Source organism: Scyliorhinus torazame, chromosome 5 (assembly GCF_047496885.1).
Source record: "Scyliorhinus torazame isolate Kashiwa2021f chromosome 5, sScyTor2.1, whole genome shotgun sequence".
NCBI lineage: Eukaryota > Metazoa > Chordata > Chondrichthyes > Carcharhiniformes > Scyliorhinidae > Scyliorhinus > Scyliorhinus torazame.
Window position 1 is genome coordinate 177,172,916 of NC_092711.1, and position 18,220 is coordinate 177,191,135.

Consider the following 18,220-nt stretch of genomic DNA (forward strand, 5'->3'; position numbering starts at 1 on the left):
AAACAGTTCTTCTTCCCTTCTAGATTCAAAGGCTGATGATAGTCAGATTCCCAGGGAATCTGGTGACTCTGTCAGATCGAGACGTTACGTTTGAGATTTCTGTCTGTAATTCCTCCTCTTCTCATATCCTGTAAAAGGAGTTTACAAAAGACATCACTGTCAGCACAGGATAGAAATTCAGAACAGACAATTCTAGTTTCTGGAGAACATTCTTTCCTCTCTCATTCCCCAATACCGAGTCTCTAACGCCTCTTTCTCCCTGTCTTCAGGGAGCGGACTTGGAGGGGCAGAGTCTCGGAGCAGTCAGTATAAAGACCTTTCCTTGGGGATTCACGGCCTACTCGCCAGGCTGTGATTTTGGAGCCGGAATTTGAATACCTTCCGTTGGGAATGCGCTGCCCAGTCTCCAGGTAACGGATCGGAGCTGGAGGACTGAGAGCCGCCTGGTCCTCCAGCCAATCAGAGTGAATGAGAGGCGGGTATGGAGGACTAAGAGCCGACTGGTCCTCCAGCCAATCAGAGATAATGAGGGGCGGGCCTGGAGGACTGAGACTGCCGCTTGGCCCTCCAGCCAGTCAGAGTTAATGAGGTGCGGGGCTGGAGGACTGTGTCAGCCATTTGAGTGAATGAGGGGCGGGACTGGAGGACTGAGACAGACGCATGGTCCTCCAGCACGCAGTGAATGAGGGGCGGGTCTGGAGGACTCAGAGAGCCGCTCGGTCCTCCAGTCAATCAGAGAGAATGAGGGGCGGGGCTCGAGGACGGAGACAGCCGCTCGGTCCTTCAGCCAGTCAGAGTGAATGAGGGGCGGGGTCTAACCTTATTGTTTCCCCTCCCCATCCTCCACTCACTGAACAAATATTTTGGGCATTAACTTGAGCCTGGACCTGGGAAAGAATTTCCCGAACCAGAATCAGGGAGCTGACAACTATTCATCAGGGTTTTGCGGCTCCACAGAGTATTTCCAAATCCTTCCACCCACCTCCTTAGTTTTGCTCGGGCTTTCCAAAACGAACAGGCCCATTATTCCGAATGCGCATGCTCCAAACACCGACAATTCTGCTTGCGTCCCAGAGTCGACCGGTAATGCGCATGTCCATAGCAGAGAGGCAGCTGCGCATGTGCAGAGACCCCCCCCCCCACTCCCTGACTTCCCGCTGAAATGTTGACGAAAGGAAAGAGTGGCCACCGGAAGGACTTTGGCCCTCCAGCCAATCAGAGCGCGGGCTTTGTGTGAATGAATATTGAGCTTTACCCAGACTGATACTTCCTCTTGTCTTCAACATCTGTGAGTAAAACAGTTTCTTTTCTCCCCCTTTCCATTTATTTTCTCATTCTGATCTTTAATTGGTGACTTGCAGCAACCGAAGGGAAAGGAAGTGAATCCAGGGAGGGTGCAGACTCTGGAAAGGTTGGCCCAGGTCTCTCTCTCTCAAAGACATTGACATCCTTTGCTCCCTCAGCTTGACACATTTATTTGTCTGGCTAAAACGATGGTACCTTTTATGATTCGCCAGACCCGAGAACACCAAGCTCACCTGTCTGCCACCCCCGAGAACAAAACCACACAACCTAGTCAGATGTCCCCTGTCAAGCTCCACTTAACACAGGAGGAGGTTGTGTTGACCCTGTACATTCTCACTCCACACCCCCTCCACAGAAACCAGATCCAATTCCCCCTTCCACTTTCTCCTCACCTCATTCAGTGGAGCTTGCTCTGCAGACTGTAGATATCTGAAATCCTTCCCTCACCCACGTCAGCAAGAGATAGAATCCAAATCATCAGAGACGGCAGGGGTGCTAAAGGAAACGCCGAGATCTCCTTACGTAGGAAATCATGCATCTAAGAAAATTAGAGCTCGCGAGTTGTAATTTTTCCACCAGTTCATCAAAACCAATAAACCTGCGGTTCACAAACAAGTCACCAAACTTCTCCAGAGCTTCCCTCCTCCAGGACCTAAATCTAAATCCGTAGGCAAAAAGTGGTGAGTCCCATAGAGAGGGGCCAACAACAATATTGAGCTGAGCCAATAGCGTTGCCTGAACTATCTCCAAACCCTCAGTGTAGCCTCCACCACAGGGCTCAAGATCAATTCCATAGGAGAAAACGGAAGCAAGGCATTAACCAAGGCCCGTAAACTGGACCCTGACAAGTGCCTGTCTCCATCTGCCCCCATATAGAATTCAGATCTCTGAATAACCCCAGCACCCTTTCAATATTGGCTGCCCAATAATAGAACAAAGAAAAGTACAGCACAGGAACAGGCCCTTCGGCCCTCCAAGCCTGTGCCGACCATGCTGCCCGACTAAACTACAATCTTCTACACTTCCTGGGTCCGTATCCCTCTATTCCCATCCTATTCATGTATTTGTCAAGATGCTCCTTAAATGTCACTATCGTCCCTGCTTCCACCACCTCCTCCGGTAGTGAGTTCCAGGCACCCACTACCCTCTGTTTAAAAAAACTTGCCTCATACATCTACTCTAAACCTTGCCCCTCGCACCTTAAACCTATGCCCCCGAGTAATTGACCCCTCTACCCTGGGGAAAAGCCTCTGACTATCCACTCTGTCTATGCCCCTCACAATTTTGTAGATCTCTATCAGATCGCCCTTCAACCTCCGTCGTTCCAGTGAGAACAAACCGAGTTTATTCAACCGCTCCTCATAGCTAATGCCCTCCATACCAGGCAACATTCTGGTACATCTCTTCTGCACCCTCTCTAAAGCCTCCACATCCGTCTGGTAGTGTGGCGACCAGAATTGAACACTATACTCCAAGTGTGGCCTAACTAAGGTTCTATACAGCTGCAACATGACTTGCCAATTCTTATACTCAATGCCCCGGCCAATGAAGGCAAGCATACTGTATGCCTTCTTGACTACCTTCTCCACCTGTGTTGCCCCTTTCAGTGACCTGTGAACCTGTACACCTAGATCTCTCTGACTTTCAATACTCATGAGGGGTCTACCATTCACTGTATATTCCCTACCTGCATTAGACCTTCCAAAATGCATTACCTCACATTTGTTCGGATTAAACTCCATCTGCCATCTCTCCGCCCAAGTCTCCAAAACAATCTAAATCCTGCTGTATCCTCTGACAGTCCTCATCGCTATCCGCAATTCCACCAACCTTTGTGTCGTCTGCAAACTTACTAATCAGACTAGTTACATTTTCCTCCAAATCATTTATATATACTACAAACAGCAAAGGTCCCAGCACTGATCCCTGCGGAACACCACTAGTCACAGCCCTCCAATTAGAAAAGCATCCTTCCATTGCTCCTCTCTGCCTTCTATGGCCTAGCCAGTTCTGTATCCACCTTGCCAGCTCACTCCTGATCCCGTGTGACTTCACCTTTTGTACTAGTCTACCATGAGGGACCTTGTCAAAGGCCTTACTGAAGTCCATATAGACAACATCCACTGCCCTACCTGTATCAATCATCTTTGTGACCTCCTCGAAAAACTCTATCAAGTTAGTGAGGCACGACCTCCCCTTCACAAAACCATGCTGCCTCTCACTAATACGTCCATTTGCTTCCAAATGGGAGTAGATCCTGTCTCGAAGAATTCTCTCCAGTAATTTCCCTATCACTGACGTAAGGCTCACCGGCCTGTAGTTCCCTGGATTATCCTTGCTACCCTTCTTAAACAGATGAAATATGGCTAAGCCAGTCTCTCTCTCTCTGCAGGAATGTCCTGCAAATCCTCGGGGTCCTTCCCACCCAAATGAAAGAAGTAATCAGCGTATTGATTTTAACATTGGATGATTTGGGAAGAAAGATAAAAGATAGGGAGACATTGGAAAAGAAACAGCAACCTCGGAAGGATGTTCATGTTAACCATCTGAACCCTGTCGGCCAAAGACAGTGGGAGGTTGCCACCTCTGCAAATCTGCCCTGACCTCATTCACCAGCCGAGCAAACTGACATTTCTGAAGAGAGGCCCACTCGTGGGCTACCTGGATTCCCAGATAACCAAGCTGGATCTGGCAAGGTTAAAAGGCAACATCCCCAGGTCAGCCCCCCTCTCTGGGGGATCACCAGATAATATGAGCTCTTGTCCGGATTTACTCTGTACCCAGAAAAGGAGTCAAAACTCCACAAAAGCTTCATTATCTCATCCATCATGGAGACTGGGTCCGTGATATAAAGAAGCAGATCATCTGCATACAGGGACACCCTGTGCTCTCTCCCTCGCCTCTCTAACCCTGTCCATCACCCGGAAAACCTCAACGTAGTAGCCAATGGCTTTATTCATAGTATTATCGAATTCCTACAGTACAGAAGGAGGCAATTCGGCCCATCAAGTCTGCACCGCCCCTCTGAAAGAGCATCCTACCTAGGCCCACACCTCTACCCTATTCCTGTAACCCAACCATCCCCTTTTGGACACTAGGGGGATGTTTATCACGGCCGGTCCACCTCACCTGAACATCTTTGGACTGTGGGAGGAAACCGGAGCTCCAGGAGGAAACGCACTCAGATACGAGGAGAAAGGGCAAACTCCACACAGACAGTCACCCAAGGCTGGAATTGAACCCGGGTCCATGGTGCTGTGAGGCAGCAGTGCTAACCACTGTGCCACCATGCCACCCCAAGGCAAACAGAAGCAGAGACAGTGGGCAACACTGCCTTGTGCCCCTATCCAACTGAAAATAACCTGAGCTCAGCATATTTGTATAAACACTAGTGGTGGGAGGCCTTTATAACAACGGATCCAAGGTATGAATTTCTGCCCCCCAATCTGCTCCATGAAGTTAGATGGGTTCTTGATTAATAAGGGGATCAGGGGTTATGGGGAGAACGCAGGAGAATGGGGATGAGAAAATATCAGCCATGATTGAATGACGGAGCAGACTCGATGGGCCGAGTGGCCTAATTCTGCTCCTATGTCATATGGTCTTATGAAAGTCACCACCACTTCGGCCACCCCGAAGGAATCACAGACCTGGGCATAGATCGGTCAGACTAGGATCCAAAACACAATTAAAGTCTCCCCCCAAGATTAGCTGATGTGTGTCCAAGTCAGGAATAGAGGTCAGTAATTTATTAATATAAACTGTGATCGTCCCAATTCGGAGTGGACACATGTACTGGGACTATCAAGGTGCCCACGAAAGACCCACTGACAATCACGTGTCTCCCATTCGGATCTGTCAGAATTCGAAAAGCTGAAAAAGAAACGCTTTTACTTATCAACACTGCGGTCCCCTGGGACCTACATCTGTCCCACCCAAGCCTTCCGTAACCGTGTCTGATCCTGACCCGCAAATGGCTCTCCTGCAAAAACACCACATCCGCATTCAAACTCTTCACATAAGCGAATATCCCTGATCTCTTCACTAGACCGTTCAACCCCCTCACATCCTCACATTCCAAATGGCCAGTCGGATTGAGGGTTTACCCCCACCCACCCCGTACCCCAGTCAGCCATATCCACCAAAAGAGATCATTCTAAAATGACTGAAAAAGTATCGGCATCGAGCCCACCTGAGTCGGCCACCAGCCCCCCAACAAAACAGAGCAAAGAGCAAGCTGTAGTCACTGTCGATAAACCCTCCCCATCCCCCAGCTCCCCATCCCCCAGCTCCCCATCCCCCAGCTCCTCATCCTCCAGCTCCCCATCCCCCAGCTCCCCATCCCCCAGCTCCCCATCCCCCAGCTCCCCATCCCCCAGCTCCCCATCCCCCAGCTCCCCATCCCCCAGCTCTCCATCCCCCAGCTCTCCATCCCCCAGCTCTCCATCCCCCAGCTCTCCATCCCCCAGCTCTCCATCCCCCAGCTCCCCATCCACCAGCTCCCCATCTCCCTGCCTCTCATTAAAAGCACAACCAAAAGCCCGAAGAACCCCCCCAGACCCTTAGCTCAACAATCCTTGCTCAACAATCCTTAACGCCAAACAGAACCAACACACTCAGCCCATAATCTAAAACCTATACTATGTTAATGAGCTGCAGTTACCCCCACCACTTCGTTCCCATTAACTACCTTCTTCAGCTCGCAGGGCAACTCCCCCCCGGGGCATATAAAACTGAGTAACCATAACAAACCCCCCTCCCACCTGCACCCAACTTTAAATAAAGGAAACCCCCACCCCCACAAAAAAACAGTCAAATACAAACTGGTACAAGAAACCCCAACAAGACCCCAAAACCACAATCCCTCTCCAAAAACAACAAGACCCCATATATAATACAAAAATACCGAGCCTGAGCTTCCTCACAAAAGCATCGGCATCATCCAGCGCCTCAAAAGTAGTGGTCTTTTGAATTAAAACTCACTGGGAGGTGTGCTGGGTAAACCACCCCAAACCGAACACCACGTATGAAAAGTGCAGCCTTGGGCTTGATAAATGCCGCCCTCTTTTTTGGCAGCTCCGCCCCCACATCCCGATGGGGCCTGATGGCATGGCTATCCCATTTGTAGTTACGGTGATCATTCGCCCACCTCAGGACTCGTTCCTTATCCCGGTAACTGTGGAACCTGACGGTAATTGCCCGAGGTGGCTCTCCTGGGCAAGGCGTCTGACAGAGCGAGTGATGGGCCCCATCCAGCTCAGGAAGGAACAACTGTTCACCCTCCCCACCATCTTCCCAAACATCCTGGACGTGTATTCAGTCGGGTGCGGGCCCTCCAATCCCTCCAGCAGCCCCATAACGCGAAGAGTTTGTCTCCTGAAGCGATTCTCTAAGTCGTCTACTTTGGCACATAGAGATTTGTTATTATCAGCCAAAAGACCATCTTAGCCTCTAAAGAGACAATCCGCTTGCTCTTCATCGAAAGAGCCACCCCCATGCCCTGCACCCTTTACCGTTTATCAATTGAATAGGAGCTGGGGGCTTCTCGGTTGATATAGGGAAATCCTCGGAGATAGTCGGCTGTTGCTAAGATGCCCATGAGCATCTCAACTGACAACACTATAACTTTCGCTTCGGCAGCAGCCGCCGCCATTTTGTTTCCAATGAGCCTGGAAAAGAATCTGAATCGGATGACGATTCTTTGCCCGCTGGCTTCTTCAAACTTGGTTTCTTGGACATTTCCACAGTAATTGAGCTTTATCCCATTGACAAATTTGAAATATCCCCAAACCCCCTCAAAGACCGGGTGAAAAAGATGGAAAACAAAGTCCCCGGATGAGAGCTGCCTCATATGCGGCCGCTCCCGACATGTCGCAACCGGAAGTCCCCATGTGTTCTGAGTTTCTGTCCTGTACTGACACTGATGTGTTTTGTAAATTGTTTTTACAGGATATTAGAAAAGGACGAATTACAGACAGATATCTCAAGCTAAGCGTCTCGATCAGACTGGGTCACTCGATTCATCAGGGCCTGAACATCATCGGACTTTGAATCTAGAAGGAGAAATGTTTGCCTCGTCTGTTGGCTTGAGAAGATTTTAAAACATGAGTGTGACTGGAAAAGCACCGAGACACACACACCCGAGTGAGAGTGTTCCAGAGCACTGACTGTGGAAAGAGCTCTAATCAGTTACACAGCCTGAAAAAACAGCAGGAAGAGACCGTACACGTGTTCTGTGTGTGAACAAGGCGTCAACTGATTGTCCGCCCTGGAGAGACACAAATAGACCCAAAATATGGAGAAACGATGGAAATGTGGGGACTGTGGGAAGGGATTCAGAGTCCCATCTGCGCTGGAGATTCATCGACGCATTCACACTGGGGAGAGGCCATTCACCTGCTCTCAGTGTGGGAAAGGATTCATTTCCTCATCCAACCTGCAGAGACACCAGCGAGTTTACACAGGGGAGAGGCCGTTTACCTGCTCCCAGTGTGGGAAGGGATTCACTCAGTTATCCCACCTGCAGATACACCAGCGAGTTCACACTGGGGAGAGGCCGTTCACCTGCTCTCAGTGTGAGAAGAGATTCACTCAGTTGATCAGCCTGCAGATACACCAGCGAACTCACACTGGGGAGAGGTTGTTCACCTGCTCCCAGTGTGGGAAAGGATTCACTCGGTTCGATAACTTGCAGTCACATCAGCGAGTTCACACTGGGGAGAGGCCGTTCACCTGCTCCCAGTGTGGGAAGGGATTCACTCGCTTATCCCACCTGCAGACACACCAGCAAGTTCACACTGGGGAGAAGCCATTCACCTGCTCCCAGTGTGGGAAGGCATTCACTCATATGTCCAGCCTGCAGTCACACCAGCGAGTTCACACTGGGGAGAGGACATTCGCCTGCTCCCAGCGTGGGAAGGGATTCACTCGGTTATCCCACCTGCAGACACACCAGCGAGTTCACACTGGGGAGAGGCCATTCACCTGTTCTCAGTGTGGGAAGACATTCACTTTGTTATCCAACCTGCGGGCACACCGTCAAGTTCACACTGGGGAGAAGCCATTCGCCTGCTCTCATTGTAGGAAGGGATTCACTCGGTTATCCAACCTACAGAGACACCAGCGACTTCACACTGGGGAGAGGCCGTTCACCTGCTCTCAGTGTGGGAAGGGATTCCGTGATTCATCGCACCTGCTGAGACACAAACAAGTTCACAAGTGATTACAGGGGTTGGATTCTGCTGTTAGTGTTGCTACTCTCAATTACATCCAGGACTGCATTTTGTTCATTCTGACAGTTGGTCAATGGGAATGGTTGGAGAGTTTCCTCTACTGGACTGGCCGGTCTCATGACTTTGACTCCAGTGGGCTGTTGCTCTTCGAGCCTTGTTGCGAATACCTGGTTTCAAATTTCACAAGGATCACAGATTGAAAGTTGGTTTGGAAGTTGGAAGATGGTTCCTTCCCATTTCTGTTTGGATCCCCCTAAAGCATGCCACCTTGCCATGGAGATGGGCCATGGAGGGTACATGGTTCTTTTGTTTAATTTATCTCTTGTGTTTCTCGCAGAAGAAAATTATCAAGGTATGGGGCAGGTTGTCTGACATGGACTGAGAAACAACATTAAATGGTGTGATTGGAGACAGGCAATAACTAATATTTCAGGGGATTGGTTAGCTCAGTTGGCTGGATGGCTGGTTTGTGATACTGAACGACACCAACAGTGTGGGTTCAACTGCCGTACCGGCTGAGGCCATCCATGAAGGCCCCGCCTCCTCAACATTGTCCCTCGTCTGAGGTGTGGTGACCCTCAGATTAAATCGCCACCAGTCAGCTCACTCTCTTTCTCACAAAGGGGGATGCTCTTATGGAATTCTGACAATGGTACCAGCCAGTAACAAGGTTAAGATAAGTGAGTTATGTATACACGAGACCCAAGGATGGTCGATGAGGGGGTCTGGAAGGCATCATGAGTTCATGAGTAACCCCCTAGCTGTCCATGAGCTGATCACGCAATTCCCTGCTGCCCAGTAACCACTTTCATTGGATCTACCAGTCAATGTGTGCAACCTATAATCATTGTGATTGGATCGTGTCCGGCTGAGTTGGGCTGACTAACTATTTGAAATTGTATAAATGATGATGATTCCCTTTGTTCAGTGGAGAGGTATCTGCCTTTGCCCAGAGGCTTACTCCCCGCCGGTGTTACAACAATAAACTGTTTGATGTTTGAAGCAGACCTGAATGTCGAGGGATTCTTTTGGATTCATTCATGCGAACAGAAGCATAACCTACTTTTGTATTCAATTCCCCCACAATAAACAATAACATTCTATTAGCTTTCCTAATTACTTGCTGTACCTGTATACTCGCCTTTTGTGATTCATGCTCTTGGCCACCCAGATCCCTCTGAATCTCAGAGTTCTGCAATCTCTCACCATTTAGATAATAAGATTTTTTATTCTTTCTCAAACATGGACAATTTCACATTTTCCCACATTGTTCTCCATTTCCCAGATCTTTTCCCACTCACGTAACTTATCTATATCCCTTCGTAGTTTCATGTCCCCTTCACAATTTACTTACCTACCTACCTTTGCAACATTGGAACATAGGAGCAGGACTTGGCCATTCAGCCCGTCGAGCCTGCTCCACCATTCAACACGATCATGGCTGACCATCCACTTCAATGCCTTTTCCCCCACACCATTCCCAGATCCCTTTGTGTTATTGGGATTTAGAAATCTGTCAGCCTCTGCTTTAAACACACACAGTGACTGAGCTCCCACAGCCCTCTGGGGTAGACAATTCCAAAGATTCACAACCCTCTGAGTAAAGAAATGTCTCCTCCGAGACCCGTCCTAAGTGGCTTCCCCCTTATTTTGAAATTGTGTCCCCTGGTTCTAGACTCCCCAACCAGGGGAAACATCTCACCTGCATCTCGCCTGTCTATTCCTTTATGGATTTTGTAGGTTTCATTGTGATCACTTCTCATTATTTGACACTAGAGAACACAGGCCAGGTTTCCCCAATCTCTCCTCTAAGGGCAGTCCTGCCACCCCCGGAACAAGTCTGGTGAACCTTTATTGCCCTTTCCCTCTGGCGACAAGGGCAGTAAAACTACACACAGTGCTCCAGCTGCGGCCTGACCAAGGTTCTACACAACAGGTACATTCTGGACAGTCTCATGACTTTGCATTTATTTTATCCTGGCTAGTGTGGGGGAAGAGGTGGCCTAGTGGTATTGCCGCTGGACTAATAATCCAGAGACCCAGGTATTATTCTGGGGTTCGAATCCCACCAGGGCAGATGGTGAAATTTGAATTCAATAAAAGTTTGGAATTCAAAGTCTAATGATGACCATGAAACTATTATCGATTGTTGTAAAAACCCATCTGTTTTACTAATGTCCTTCAGTGAAGGAAATCTGCCATCCTTACCCGGTCTGGCCCACATGTGACTCCAGAGCCACACAGATGTGGTTGACTTTTAACTGTCCCCCACTGTAATGACCTAGCAAGCCACTCAGTTCAAGGGCAATTATGATTGGGGAACAAATGCTGGCCCAGCCAGTGATGCCTACATCCCAAGAAAAAAGTTTTATCATACTACTTCAGGTAGATCCAAAATAAATACATTTTTCTCGGTTCCATTGAGTCTACAGCACAGGGCCCGGCCAGTCGGCTCAATTGGTCTCTGTCTGTATTTATGCTCCACATGAGCCTCCACCCAGCCCTCTTCATCTCCCCCATCAGCATATCCTTCTATTCCTTTCCCCCTTGTCAAGATACAGGAGTATTCATGTTGTTCACCTCAACCACTCACTGTGGTAGTGAGTTCCACATTCTCACCACTCGCTGGGTAAAGAGGTTTCACTTGAAATCCCTATTGGATTATTGAACCCCTGAAAATGGATTGAAAATGCACGCAGCATTTGACAGAGATTGGATGAATTGTCAGCGCAGATGGGGCAGCACAGTGGTGCAGTGGTTAGCAGTGCTGCCTCACGACGCTGAGGTCCCAGGTTCGATCCTGGCTCTGGGTCACTGACATGTGTGTGCACATTCTCCCCGTGTTTGCGTGGGTTTCACCACCACAACCCAAAGATGTGCAGACTAGGTGGATTGGCCACCCTAAATTGCCCCTTAATTGGACAAAATGAATTGGGTACTCTAAATTATAAAAAAAGAATTGTCAGCACGGATAGAGATAAATGTGTGTCCTGATAGACATTACAGAGACTTGTTTGAAAGGTGACCAAGGCTGGAATCTAAATGCTGAAGGGTATTTGACATATTGGAATGCATGAAGCTCGGAAAAGATGATGGGATTGCTCCTGTTCATTAAGGATTACATTAGTTCATTACTGAGAGATCAACTTAGCCTGAAAGTTCAGGGTGTGGAATCAGCTTTGCTCGAGATAAGAAATAATACGTTACAAGGTCTCATGTAAGTAGTTAATGGGCCTCCTAACAGTAGTTACATTGTAGCTAGAGTGTACAGGAAGTATTAAATAAGGCTTGTAATTAATGTACCACAATAATCATGGGTGACTTTAATCGAATATAGATTGGGAGAGTCAGATAGGCAGAGATAGCCTGGAACATCGGTTAATAAAGATTTTGGGGGAGAATTTCTTGGAGCGCGTCTTTCTGGAGCCAACCAGGGAGCAGTCAATCCGAGACCTCCGTGTGCAGTGAGACAGGCTTAATCAATAAATATGTGGTGATGGAGCATCTATGTAACAGTGATCATAATACTGCACATTCTCCCCGGGTGCTCTGGTTTCCTCCCACAAGTCCTGAAAGACGTGCTGTTAGGTAATTTGTACATTCTGAATTCTCCCTCTGTGTACCTGAACAGGCAGTGGAATATGGTGACTGGGGCTTTTCACAGTAACTTCATTGCAGTGTTAATGCAAGCCAACTTGTGACAATAAAGATTATTATGTAAGTCAATGTTTATTCATTTTAATAGTTTTGTTTTAGTTATGTTCAGTTATCGCAGAATCAAAGTGTATGAATCAATTCACTCAACACGGTATCTCACTCTGAGTCTCTGTATTCAGGTGCACTCGTCCTTGACAAGTGACTTGTGCCGTATTGTCTTCGGCTAAAGTAGGTTTAATTTTATGGTTTTACCACAAGACTAATGATGAATGAGAATCTCTGTTATTGCAGGATTTGACTAAACAGCTGGCTTGTAATGCAGAACAAGACCAGCAGCGCGGGTTCAATTCCCGTACCGGCTCCCCGAACAGGCGCCGGAATGTGGCGACTAGGGGCTTTTCACAGTAACTTCATTGAAGCCTACTTGTGACAATAAGCGATTATTATTATTACTATGTGTCGATGCTAGAGAAATGCTGTCTTAAATTGTATTTGCTTTTTAACTTATTGCAAAAGAGTCACTTTCCTTCAAATTGTACAACAGATTTTCTGCATTATTGTGGTTTTATCAGTTTCTGTGATGGTGTTGTAGTTATGTCTTTTTCTGTGACTTTTATTTCTTGTGAACATGTAATTTATGAACAGAAAATGATATTTTGTAACGTGTATCTTGCTACTTGAACTGTAGCACACCGATCACCGTTACAAATTTATTCTGTGTTCAGTAGGAATTGCTGTATTAGTTTAAGTTTGTGTATCTTGTGCACTTTCAGTTATTTGTATTTAAGAAACTTGCTTCAGTCATTGACAATCACTGAGTTACACATGACACCTGAAGATGTATCATCTCAGCACGGTGGCACAATGGCTAGCACAACCTCTTCACAGCACCAGGGACCCGGGTTCAATTCTGGCCTTGCGTCAATGTCTGTGTGGAGTTTGCACGTTGTCCCTGTATCTGTGTGGGTTTCTTCTGGGTGCTCCAGTGTCCTCCAACAGTCCAAAGATGTGCAGGTTAGGTGGGGTTATGGGGATAGGGTGGGGGAGTGGGCCTAGATAAGGTGCTCTTTCAGAGGGCCGATGCAGACTTGATGGGCTGAATGGCCTCTTTCTGCACTCGAGAGATTCAGTGGTGCTATGGTATCAGTTAGGACGATGAGCCTGACGAATATTAATCATGAGAAAGTGACACCACAATGAGAAAGTGACATCACACATCAGCAAGGTGACCGATATCCTTCAGAGACCAATCAGACATTGATCGTACCCCATTTAACCAATCAGGGACTGATCATGGGCTGCTTGGGCCAATCAGAACCACAGGATATTACCAGCCATGCGTAGAGGTAGGTACTAGAAAGGGTTAATGAGCTACAATTCTCTGGAGCTCCATGCCCAACACAACATGAAGTAAGAGGATAGACTTCAGTCAACAGAACAAGAGACAGCTCCACAGTCACCTGGAAGCTGAGAGCTGGTGATCCAGTGTGAACGGACTGATCCACTGCCTTTGTTAATTATTGTGATTTTGTACTTATTACAATTAACTTAATAAATTCTGTGACAACATTCTTGTTCCCAGAATGGTCTGCAACTAGTCAGGAGCTGCAGGTAACTTTCACAACACAGTCTGACGTGTAATTGATTTGAGTGTTACAATTGAGATTGGAGCCAAACCCGGATCTTACAATAGGATCGAATTTCACATTCCTGCACCAAGTGATGGCTTTTGTAAAGTCCTTTTACAAGATATTAGAAGGGGAGGAGTTACAGACAGAAATTTCACACCAAACATCACATCAAGATGTGACAGAGTCACTCGATTCATGGGAGCTGAATATCATCGACCTTTGAATTTAGAATGAGAAATGTTTGTCTGTTCTTCTGCTGAAAGAGATTTTTAAACATCACTCAGTGTACAGGCACTGAGCCAGGCTCATCCGAGTGAGGCATCACTAAAAAAATCCATTTTATATTTTGCAGCTCACCCAAAGATGGAAATTTCAACGCACATTTCTCCATCTTGTATTTTTTAATGTTTTGTTCACCCGTTAAATATCCTCGACTTCTGGACGTTTCATTACAGAACTCAGCTCGAAGACATCAAAACTTGTATCCGGCCTTGTCTGTGTGCCCCATTCGTCAATTCAACTTTGCAGCAGCTCAGTCCCAGCTTTGGAAACATCTTCATCTTTCTGTGAGGCCCCGGCCCCATTGACTGTGACAGGGTTCATACTGTCTCCATGAGATTGTTGATGTAAAGCCACGTCAGACCCACGCTGCCCGTTTTTCAATCCAATTTATTTAAAGGTCCTAGAAGCCTGACTCCAGCCTTAAATGTTGTTCTGATCCTGTCAGTAACATTATTTTGGAACTCACTAGTACCACCACATAGGCAGTCATCAACATGCATCATAAAGATGTCCGAGAGTTTCCTGCCTTGGTACCAATAAAGCACGGCAGCTTCTGCCTTCAGGTAGAGACAACCTGACTTGAACAAAACTGATCTAACTGAGAAGTGCCATACACTCTGAAACATTGTTCAAAACATAGACAAACTTATTGAACTTCTTCAGTCTTCCATACATCTGGCACCTTGGGAGGTTGCAGAAACACTGCCCTCTGGAGGTGATCCCCCAGCGCAAATGCAGCTTTTATGTTTCTTGACTGAAAGTTCCGGGAAAATGTCACGAAAAGGGCCAAAGAAATTTCAAAATTACCTTTCCCACTGTGGGCGAGTCCACTCTGACCTCTTTATCTCCCAAAGCTTCTTCAAATCCCCGCGCCACTAACCTCACCTTGGGCCTTATAAGCGCCATCCGGTTGGACCTTTTCTGTGCAGATCCATTGATGTGATGATGCTGGCTGACCCCGATCTGGGACCTCTGAACACACGCCAAACTCTGTCCAACTGCCAAATCTTGCTGTTTCACCTCCCGTACGGCTTTATCCCCTCATTTTTCAGCAGCTACAAAACCCTCTCGGTCACGGGGACTTCAGTATCGCCCCCAAACACATCCTTGGTGTAAAACCGACAATTCCCTGCCTGAAATGTTCCAATTATTGAAATTACATTGAATGAATGTCAAAGAAACAGACCAGAAACAGATCCCTGAGGTTCTGAGGTGTCCCCAGTGGTCAGTCAGACTGAACTAAACACGGGTGGTATAAAACAAACAATACTGTATCTGCTGTCCACTCACCCCGGTATCTGCTTTCCACGGGGACTTTCCTTTAATCAGAGCCGTCAGTGGATCCTGTACCTGACACCAGACTGTTGTGGGACAAATGTCACTCGGAGTCCAGAGTTGGTCAAAGTTTGGGAATCTTTATTACAAACATGCAGGGAATGCTTCAGCGAACCGAAGCATATCTGGGAGTAGTTACAATAACACACGTTTATACACAGTACATTTGCAGCTGTTTTGTCTGTAAGTTAGTGGGAAAGTACAGGACGTAAAGGGAACAACTCGAAAACAGCTCACTTATTGGCTATAGTGACTTCATCACTCACAAAACACATCTCGGAAAACAATAGCCAGACCAGTAATCCAGAGACCCAGGGTAATGCAAGAGGGATCCAGGTTCGGCAGGTGGTGAAATTTAAATTAATTATAAATCTGGAATTAAAAGTCATCGATGACCATGAAAGCATTGTCGATAGTTGTAAAAACCCATCTGGTTTCTTTTAGATCCACCTGTAGTGGGGGAATAACACTATTTACCATCCAGGATAAAATAAATGTACTTCAGCCTTTGTGGATCATTCCAGTGGAAATGTGCTCCCACCCAGGCTCAAAGAGCATCAGCCCACTGGAAGCAAAATCGTGAGACCGGCCAGTCCAGCAGAAAGAAACCCTCCGACCCTCCCACTTCACCAAGTGTCAGAATGAACAAAGTTTGATTTGATTAAATTTATTCACGTGCACCGAGGTACAGTGAAACATATTGTTCTGTGTACAATACAGACAGATCATTTTGTACAAGAAAAAACATAGGACATATGATAAATACACATAAATACAGAGACATCGGGTGAAGCATACGGAGTGTCGTGCTACTCAGTAGAGAAGATGTGTGGAGAGATCAGTTCAGTCCATAAGAGGGTCATTCTGGAGTCTGGTAACAGCGGAAAGAAGCTGTTTTGAATCTGTTATTACGTGTTCTCAGACTTTTGTATCTCCTGCCCAACGGAAGAGATTGGAAAAGAGAATAACCTCGGTGGGAGGGTCTTTGATTTTGCTGCCGACTTTCCCACAGCAGCGGGAGGTGTGGACAGAGTCAATGGATGGGAGGTAGGTTTGTGTGAGGGACTGGGCTATGTTCACAACTCTCTGTAGTTTCTTACAGTCTTGGGCTGAGCAGTTGCCATACTGAGTGTCATGGGAGTGGCCCTTTAAGAAATGTTTTTGTCTTATCACATGGCTTCAGTGATGTCATTGTGTGGGTGGAGCTGGGCTGTGGCTCTGGGAGTTGGTTTTACTTCCGCTTTGGTTTGGGGCTATTTTGTGGCTCTGAGTCTTTTGCTTTCGTTTTCACATTTTTGGCTGCTGTACTCAGAAAGAGGAGTATTTTGGCCTCTCTCTCTCTATCTTCATTTTAAAAGCTGTTTCCAGACTGCTTGATAACTTGAAAAGAAATAATTGCTTTCTGGAAGGAATTTAAACCTACTGTTTTGGAAAGGAAACAAGAGCATCCATACCAGGTCTTGAGTGCTGTGCGCTGGACCACACCTTTGAACAGGAGGTACTGGTTTATGGGACCTTGTTATTACATTGGAACAGTTAAAGGGGGGAATTCATTCAGCGTTATACATAGATTACTGTAGCTGTGTGGGGTATTTATGTTTGTAATTGAGAAAAATGCTTACTGTGTGTGTTTATAAAAATGTGAACTAAATTCGTAGAATAAAGCTTGTTTTGATTAAAAGTGGTTAAGGCCTCTGTTGAATAACCCCTGAAAGGCAGGCCCTGTGCTCATCGGAACCAAAATCAATAAACAATTGTAGGTCAGGTGAACTCCATGATATACTTTGGAGTTTTCTCAACCCTGGCCCATAACACAAGCTGTGATGCAGCCAGATAAGATGTTTTCTATGGTGTTCCTGTAAAAATTGGTAAAGGTCAATGGTAATAATCTTCATAATTGTCACAAGTAGACTTACATTAACGCTGTAATGAAGTTACTGTGAAAATTCCCTAGTCGCCACACTCTGGCGCCTGTTCGGGTTCACTGAGGGAGAATTCAGAATGTCCAATTCACCTAACAAGCATGTCTTTCGGGACTTGTGGGAGGAAACCGGAGCACCCGGAGGAAACCCATGCAGACACGGGGAGAACATGCATACTCCACACAGACAATGACCCAAGCGGGAATCAAACCTGGGACGCTGGCGCTGTGAAGCAACAATGCTAACCACAGTGTTACCGTGCCGCCCATGTGGCAATCAGTGTGGGCATGCTGAATTTCCTTAGTTTCCTGAGGAAGTATATGTTTCTTGGTCGTAACGTTGATGTGGGTGGACCAGGACAGAATGCAGGTGATGGGCACACCTCGGAATTTGAAGCTGCTAACCATCTACACCTCGCCCCATTAATGCAGACAGGGGTGTGTACGATACTTCGCTTCCTGAAGTCAATGACCAGCTCCTTAATTTTGCTGATATTGAGGGAGAGATTGTTGTTATTACACCATGCCACTAGGTTCTCTATCTCCTTTGTGGACTCTGACTCATCGTTGTTTGATATCCAACTCATTACGGTCGTGTCATCAGCAAACTTGTAGATGGAGCGGGAGCAGATTTTGCCACACAGTCGTGTGTGTATAACGAGTGTAGTAGGGGGCTAAGTACGCAGCCTTGTGGGGCCCCGGTTTTGAGGACTATCATGGAGGAAGTATTCGAGATCCGAACCACTACGGTCGTGTCATCAGCAAACATGTGGATGGATTTGGAGCCAAATTTTACCATGCAGTCTTGTGTGTGTATAGGCAGTGCAGCCTTGCGGGGCTCCTGAAGTGAGAACTAT

General features: G+C 47.0%; 1 protein-coding gene and 1 long non-coding RNA gene across 2 annotated transcripts; both read left to right on the forward strand.

The window, feature by feature from the left end:
* The first annotated feature begins 1,191 nt into the window (after positions 1-1,191).
* Positions 1,192-7,287, forward strand: LOC140422456 (uncharacterized). Its single transcript, XR_011947469.1, has 3 exons — positions 1,192-1,288; positions 3,698-4,729; positions 7,255-7,287. It is a non-coding gene; the product is annotated as an uncharacterized lncRNA (long non-coding RNA).
* A 12-nt stretch (positions 7,288-7,299) lies between these two features.
* LOC140422435 (uncharacterized) lies at positions 7,300-9,542 on the forward strand. The gene has a single exon (XM_072507451.1). It carries the CDS (start codon positions 7,601-7,603, stop codon positions 8,525-8,527), a length of 927 nt encoding a protein of 308 aa, XP_072363552.1. The 5' UTR covers positions 7,300-7,600; the 3' UTR covers positions 8,528-9,542.
* Positions 9,543-18,220: the final 8,678 nt, after the last annotated feature.